Source organism: Silene latifolia, chromosome Y (assembly GCF_048544455.1).
Source record: "Silene latifolia isolate original U9 population chromosome Y, ASM4854445v1, whole genome shotgun sequence".
Taxonomy (NCBI): Eukaryota; Viridiplantae; Streptophyta; class Magnoliopsida; order Caryophyllales; family Caryophyllaceae; genus Silene; species Silene latifolia.
In genome coordinates, this window is record NC_133538.1 from 49000738 (window position 1) to 49009420 (window position 8683).

General features: G+C 37.9%; 1 protein-coding gene across 1 annotated transcript; it reads left to right on the top strand.

Moving 5' to 3' along the window:
• The first annotated feature begins 6089 nt into the window (after positions 1-6089).
• Positions 6090-6890, top strand: LOC141628008 (uncharacterized). The gene has a single exon (XM_074441200.1). It carries the CDS (start codon positions 6090-6092, stop codon positions 6888-6890), a length of 801 nt encoding a protein of 266 aa, XP_074297301.1.
• Positions 6891-8683: the final 1793 nt, after the last annotated feature.

The following is an 8683-nucleotide window of genomic DNA, read 5'->3' on the forward strand; positions in this document are numbered from 1 at the left end:
GGCAAGATACGAGGATCATGATGTTGGGAAGAAAAATTATTATACGGATGATGTGTTACAAGCGCAATATTTATGGATTGTAACCGATTGTGACATTAATCTATTAAGAACATATCGGCACTATATTGACACCGTGCCTCATTCATGGGAGGCGGAACAAGTGCCTCCTAATAATCCACATATTTTATCCCCAATATTTATCTTAATCGCATGGGGATTACAAGATGATTGAATTGATTAATTATTATTATTATTCTAATTAATGTTGTTAAAACCGCGCGTCTTTTAATTTCTTGTTATATATGTGTTTTTCTTGAATATATGTGTGGTAGTGTATTTTATTTTCTAATTATTTATTGCAAGTTACGTAGGTTTAAAATATTTGTTAATAAGTCAACTTTTACATTAAATTAATTAGGTAGTTAATGTTTAGGAATTAATTACCAACGGTTTTGAAAAAAAGTATAAATGTGACTATAAATGTTAAAGCATCCTTTACTAACATCCATTAATCAAATCACAATATTTCATCCCCATTACACAAATTTGAAACAACATGGTAATGAATCCTAATTTTATCAACAACAAAGAATGGCTTACACAAACGATTGCAGATGATGGGAAGGTTCTCGCCAGGCTTCCCGCCGATCAACACCCATTAATCAAAGCATCCCTTGAACATCAACGGAATTATTGGATTAAGAGGCGTGAAGCAGTCTGGCTAGTCAACCAAGCCTCATCATCATCATCATCATCTTCATACCCTCGTCGGCCTATTACTCGCAACTTGGCTGCAGCGAGAGGTATGTTGAGTTGTACTCTTCCAACCTTATCTCCACATGCAAGTCGTGTCCTTGCATATATTCAATCTGTTATTGCAAAATATGAAGCCAATGACCCGGAAGTTAGCGGTATACCAGAGTGGCGCAATTGGTGGTAGGTTGAGAAGCGCTTTTTTACTCTTAACCGGGGTTGTTCCGGCTTATTATACATCTTTTGATTTCTGATAAATGCTGTAATGTATTTGGTTTAAAATTAAATGAAATGATCATTTTGAAAGTGTTGACTTATGCTTCTTTGATTTGCTTCCATTTTTTGAACTCCATAGATCAGTCAGTAATCAAGATCAAGATTGCTGCTACATAATACTCATTAACAACGGGTCACCTCAACCGTTATAATTTTTGTTCATCAACAACGGTTCACCTACAACCGTTGTCAATTGTTTCATCAACAACGGTTCACCTAAAACCGTTGTGAATCGTGACGTTCTAACTTCAACGTGGACCGTTTATTAATTGTTTGACCATACGACTCAATATATTAAAAAAATAAATACATGTAATATTTGACCATACGACTCAATATATTAAAAAAAATAATTAATTGTTTGACCATACGGGATATTTTAATCTGTGGTGAATATTTCTCATTATTCTTGACTTGACCAATGCACGGACTGTTCAGTTATTTTTTATTGAATCAACGTTGCATTATTAGTGGGTTTGAATCAACGTTGCATTATTGGTGGGTGATTCTATAATTTTAATTTGTTCCAAAATTATGGTCGTTAACCAAGGTACAAATATTGCAAGTCCATGGGTGCAAAGAGATCGTAAGTTGTCAGAAGAAGCATAAAATAAAAGAATAAGGGAATTGCATCGTCAACCGAGCTATATTGAAAGCGAGAAGAAAATGGATGCGTTACGAGAAAGGTTAAAGGAATAATGTCCTTTCCATTTCATTAAGTTCCCCCCTAAACATATAATTCTTGAAGGTACAGATGAGAATTCATCGACTTTCGAAGTTGGTTCTTCTGAGGATTTGATGGTGGGGTATATATTACCCAGATGCAATAATTGGTATGTATCTACCGTGAGTAAAGCAACAAAAGTTTGGCGTCAATGTTGGTTGATATCGTCCTAATTTAGGACAATTTAGCCCCATCCTATTACATTATTCCTACTCGGTTTTGCGCGTTTCATTGATTAAATAGCTTATTTGAATTACTAATTTATAATAATTAGTCGTCTTAGTTATATTTACGACTTTTCGGATTTTTACAATATTAGTATTTCTATTGGTTTATTAATTGTAATTTGTAGATGAGGCGGAAAATAAGGAGCAAATCGAGTTGAGACGGAGATGAGACGGGTCAAAGATTGACTTTGACTTTTCCTTTAACCAACTTTCTTCACCTCCTTCATCGACATCCCCTGCATTTCGTATACCAACTTCATCATTCACACCCACCATCATTGGCATCAACACTCAACAGCAGCAGCAGCGTCCCACTAGTCCGTTCACCATTAACATCTTTCATCACCATCATTCACTCTCTTCATCATCTTCATCACAATTTTCGTTCACCTTCAATAGCACCAGCAGCCCGCACATCCGCATACATCACCCACGTGCATTTCAAATAACCCCCTGCTGAGTTCCATCTCCACCGTGCCCTGTCCCCCTCTGCCCTCTGTTCACGACAACAACAACCAGCAATTCTCCCCAATTCCGTTCAATTCAACCTGCATTCATCAATATCACCCCTCTGCATCAACCTTTCACCATCATCAAACCCGACATCGCCATTTCAATCCGAAATACGACATCAATCCATCCGCATCGTGTTTCATCATCATTCATTCAGTGATCAATCACCGTCATCTCGACAAGCAGCAGCAACATCGACAACCACCATCAAATTCGTGCATCTTCGAACTCGGAGTCGAAACCGAGTTATTTGGAGACCATTCATCCCATGACGGCCAGCCGGTAGTCGCCTCCTCTACCGGTAGCCACCCCATGCAATCCCCTCCTTTTTGTTAAAGTCTCGCTGCCGGCCTGGTCACCGGCAGCCGACTACCCGACACACAACGCCCCTTTCAACGTCTCACATCAACAATCGCATCAAGGTTCTCTACGCCGTCTGACCGGCAACCGGCAACCCGGCTCCCACCACAACGCATGAAAAACTCCTCTTTGGCGCATATATCTCACTGTCGGTGCCCTGAACGGCAGCCGATTGGCCGACATAGGTCCCTTGGCTGCACGATAGAAAATCCCCTTCCCCTTTTTGATTTGTTTTTGTGTCGATTGCTTTTGGGGGAATTAGTAGTATTATTAGGATTATCATTATTATTATTATTATTATCATCATCATCATCATCATCATCATCATCATCATCATCATCATCATCATCATCATCATCATCATCATCATCATCATCATCATCATCATCATCATTATTATTATTATTATTAATATTATTATTTTTATTATTATTAGACTAGTATAAAATACACACTCCCATTAGAATTACCTTACGTTAGATTACCTTAGTAGATTCTACTCTCACACATTTTAGATTAGAGCAATTAAACTAGTTTATTTTACTCTCTCATTATAGTAATAAGAACCCTATATTAGATTATTTTCTCTCTTCAATTTCTCCTCAATCAAAATTGTAATTTTTCTTCCATAGTAATTTAATTCCTCTTTAGTTTATTCAAGTTATACAATTCTCATTAGTTTACATTTAGAATAGTGGGTTGCAATTTGAAGGAAGAAGAGATTCATCCTTATTATTCCAATCCAAGTTTTCATCTTTATTTGTTGTTGGTATAATTCTTCTTCTTATTTCCCTCCTTTAAGTTCATTTGTTTACATTTACTATCCCTCAAGTTTTATTATGATTGTTTTGTGCTTGAATTTCTCTATTTGTTGTTAGATTATAATTTTCTCTCTCTTGTTCATCTTGTTCATGTTTCTAGTTTATGTTTCTCACCCAAAGGTTGAATCTTTGATTTGTTGTGTCAAAGTTTGTTCCTTTTTACATTAACCCATCTTAATCTTATCTTAATTAGTCTCTTCTCATAGTTTTGTTGGTTATTACATGTTTTATTGTAGAAATCAACTTTATATTATGTCCATGGTTAAAGTATTCATCTTTATTAATTATTTTGTCCAAGTTAATATGATTAGTGAGTAGTCCCTTAACTAAGACCCGGTTAACCCCAACATGAGTAATTCAATTGATGGATTTCCATAAAAGGTATTTGTTGGGGAGGATTAGTAAGGGTAGGCTAGAGGATTGACTTGATGAATTGGTCAATTTTGGGGAATGCTGGTTTCTGACCCTTGTCCACCAACGAAAGTTGGTTAGGTCGGGAATCGGGTACCCGAAAATTGTTCCTATTGTTAACCTAAGTTGAGACCGAAAGGGAGAACCAAGGGAAGGCACCTCTAGGCTTGAGTTTGAATTCGACCTCCGAGAGGAGGAGTTGGATGACTTGGAACTTGGTGAAAGCTTAATGACCTTAAATGGAGTTAGAGTGGCGTGGGAAAGCGCGCGTTTCTAGGAGATTTGGGCTTCTAATTTAAAGGTTCCAACTCCGAACCCGAGAGGGAGGGAAGTTGGGAGGTCTAGTGTCCTAGTGAAAACCCGAGAGTGGGGTTCTAGGCGAATTAGAGTCACCTCACCTTTACATATCATCCCAACGACTAGCTAAGGGAATCATGACGATGAATTACGAATTGTTGGTGGAAGATCGGGTCCTAGGTCTTTTATCCCATTGAATTACAACTTTTAATCTCACTTGCTCAATTTTCATAATTAGTTCATTTGCATTTTAATTTAATTAGTTCAGTTGATTAGTTAAAAATCCTTCTCAATTATTGCCGACTTAGCTAAACAAAAGACTTAAAACGATTAGTATTCTCCCATGCTCCTTGTGGATTCGACCCTTAAATAGTGCAACGAACCCGTTCAGTTGCGAGGTAAGACTTTGAATCATCAGTGGTTTAGGTCATCGAAGGTGATGTCGGATTTGGAGGAAAAGACCAGAGTTGAAATAGACTCCTACACCATCATTAATGGGAAGAGATATCATCATGGTATCGGTGAGGATGATCTCATCAACAAATTTTACGAGGGATTACACAATGACATGAAAATGAACCTATATTCCGGTTCAGGGAAAGGGGCACTTGACAAAATCGATCACAAGATGGCCAAAGAATTGATTGAAGAGATGGCGTCTCGAACTTTCCATTAGAACAATGACCGACATAAAAGGAAAGGAAAGGCAAGTGTTGAGTCGGCAAATAACATGGAGGTCAAGGGATTGATAGAGGAGCTTAAACAACAAGTTGCCTTGTTGAGTTCTAACACACCAAACAATTATTCACAAAGGGGCCATGTTTATAGTTGTGATTTATGCGAAGATCAAGGGCATCCACCAAACGATTGCCCTTTGATGGTGGGGGATGTGATTTGCATGGAACAAATGAATGGGGTATGGGAGTCTAGTCCAGCTAGACAAGCTTTCAACAATAACCACTACCACCTCGGAATGAGAGCCCACCCGAATTTCTCCTATGGGTCTCAAAACGTGTAAAACCCCACTTTCCAAATAAAATCACAAATCACACCAAACTTTCAAGCCAACAAACAAAATCAACCCTTCAACCAAGGACCACCGGGTTTTCAAGGAAGAACTTTTCAACCAAAACCACTATTCCAACCACTTAATCAACCCACCTCACAACCATTCCAACAAAGTTCCCAACCATTTCAATAATGCACCCAACCTAAATCAAACATGGAGCTCATATGATGGAGCAAATGATGACAACCCAAACCCAATTCATTGCTCACTCTAACCTAAAGCAAGAGGAGACCACGTCTTCTATCAACCAACTAAGAACTCAAATGCAAGCTTCACAACGAATAATGGACAACCAAATCACACAATTGGCTTCTCAAGTTAGTCAATTGCAAAGCCCAAATGGTAGATTTTCGGGAAAGACCGAAGAGAACCCAAAAACGGTCAATGCAATTCATTTGAGGAGCGACAAGGAATTGGAAGACCAGGTATTCATCAAGAAGAGAAGGAGTAGCAAGCCGGAAGTTGTAGTTGAGCTACCAAAAGAGGTTGAAGATAATCTTGTGGAGATTGTGGTGGAAACACCCAAGGTGATTGATGAACCACCCAAAGTAGTTGAGGAACCCAAATAACATGTTGTGAGACCATATGTGCCACCAATCCCTTTCCCTCAAAGGTTGGCAAGAGCAAAGCTTGAGCAAATGTATGGAAAATTCTTAGACATGATGAAAGGAGTGCAAGTTACTCTTCCATTCCTTGATGCTATTAAGGAAATTCCTATTTATGGAAGGTTCTTGAAAGAACTAATTTCCAATAAGAAGAAGTTGGGTCCAAGTACCACGGTCCATTTATCACAAGAATATAGTGCTATATTATTGAACAAGTTTCCACCAAAACTTGAAGACCCCGGGAGTTTCTCAATACCTTGTGCTATTGGGACTATTTGCTTTGAAAGAGCCCTATGTGACTTGGGATCTAGCATTAGCCTTATGCCTCTCAAGATCTTCAAAAATTTGAAGGATTTTGAACTCTCCCCAACTAAGGTATCCTTTCAACTAGCAGATAGGTCGGTGAGGTATCCAATTGGCCTAGTGGAGGATGTTCCACTCAAAGTGGGGAAGCGTGTGATACCTTGCGACTTCTATGTAATGGATATTCCCGAGGATTCCAAAATTCCAATCATCCTAGGGTGCCCATGCCTTGCTACCGGGGGTGCAATGATCGATGTTAAGAATGGGAAGGTTTCCCTTCAAGTTGGCGATGACAAGATGGAATTCTCGTTGGAAAAATGCATGAAATCTCCTTCTATTAGTGACACTTGTTATAAAGTAGATGTGTTGGAGGATTGTTTGAATGAGCATAATATTGAGCCTTCATACTTTGATCCATTGGAAGTTTGTCCAACAAACAAGAAGGGAAATGAAGAAGATGATATGTTGGAGTTTGTTATAAAAGGAGACTTGAGTGAATTTGGTTCAAGACAAAATGAGTTTGATTGCTAAATTGATGATGAAATTGAATTGTATTTGAGCTCTCCGGATCCATTTGATATAAGCTCTTTAAAAGATGCACCTTGGTTGGATAACTATTCAAGTGATTAGGAAGCTCAAATTGATGCCTTGGAGGCGGCTCTCAATGGAAATGGTTCGGCTAAGGAGGGTCAAGAAAATTGGGATATGAATGATAGTATTATGAACCTCAATGTTGAGAAGTTGACTCCTCCACCTACTATTCCCTACCGATTTCCTTGCCTTGATGACCATGAAGAGATTTGCCCAACAAGTGAAACTTATGAGATCCCGTTCCTCCAACCCCCTAGTCACCTTTACAAAATGAAGGGTTCTAGCCATAAAAAAGACCCAAGAAAGGGACCCAAGGAGGGTAAGAGAAACCATGATAAGAAGTGTTGGAAAAGAAGTTGGGTATGTTTTGCTATAAAATGGTGTTACTTATGCTTGTTGGAGGCTTTTGTTAAAGCCTTTGACTGGTTGCTTCATGCCTTGTGTGACATGAATCATGTCACTAAATTAATCAAGAGATGAAGCCTTTGAGAGAAGAGGTTTGGTGGAGTCTCTTAAGAACCACCACATTGTTCGAATTCTCTTCCTTTGCTCTATTTATGTTTTGCTTGCATTTGCGTTTAGTTTACTTAACCGAATAGGAGTTAATCTAAATTAGCTCTCTCTGCATTCATGTAGTGTAGTTTGCATTGTCCTTTCAATTTAGCATATAGAATAGTTCATGCATTACATTCATTAACCAAAAACCACTAAAAATTTGAAAAATCAAAAAAATCTTCAAAAACATGTAATTCATTTCCAAATTTCCTCTACTCATTTATTTCCATTGGAAATATGTAAATAAATAAGTGTGGGGAGGAAATTCTATCATTTAAAAATACCAAAAACATGTTATTTATTTTCAAATATTCAAAAAAATCCAAAAATATGTTCTTTAATTTTGGAAAATTCAAAAACCAACAAAAATATGTTATTTATTCTTCCTATTCTCTCCCTATACTTTGTTCCATTGAGGATAATGTAAATTTCAAGTGTGAGGAGGGAAATATCCACTTTGTGTATATTGTTTATATTTGTATATATTTGCTTGTTAATTTGAGAAAATTACAAAAATGCCTAAAAATTGAAAAATCCAAAAATTTCAAAAATATTGAATTGTTTATATTATATATATTGCATTTGTCCTAAACATTTTGATAGGCAACACATGAATCATCACAGAAGACGCTTGGCAAAATTCTTCCAATTCTTTATCCTTTATCCTTCCTTTTCTTTTTGTAAATTTAAGCATGGAGGAGGACGGGATATGTGATGTGGGTGTTCCCTTTGGGAACCGTTTTGGATATGCTTGTGTTGATGGTGTGTTGTTAGGACTAGAACTTGTACGCATTTAGATTAGACATGTCTATACGTGTTCACACTTGCATTCACGTAGCTTTTTCATATGTGTAGTTTGTATCCATACACGTTGCATTTCGTTTGTAAATAGTTGCTTAGAGGGTCTAAATGTGGAAGGTATATGTCGTCAATGATGATAATTGTTTTGCCCGTGTCATTTCCCTCTTGATAGCTTGTGCCTTTTGATGACACATAGTTAGGGTTTTTGCTTGCAAAAACCCGGAAGTCTAGCTTAACAACCGAGTTTCGACCACCCTCTGAGACCGTATTGGACCCGAGACTCGACCTAGGACCGACGTGGCTACTCAAATGTGAGGATAGAGCCTCCATATGGCCGGTCCATTAAACCGGTCCTGTTAGGTATTTGTGAGTAGTTC

Bases quoted from the DNA above. Each gene is read 5' to 3' on its own strand.
- LOC141628008 (XM_074441200.1), top strand. From the start codon at position 6,090: ATGTATGGAAAATTCTTAGACATGATGAAAGGAGTGCAAGTTACTCTT.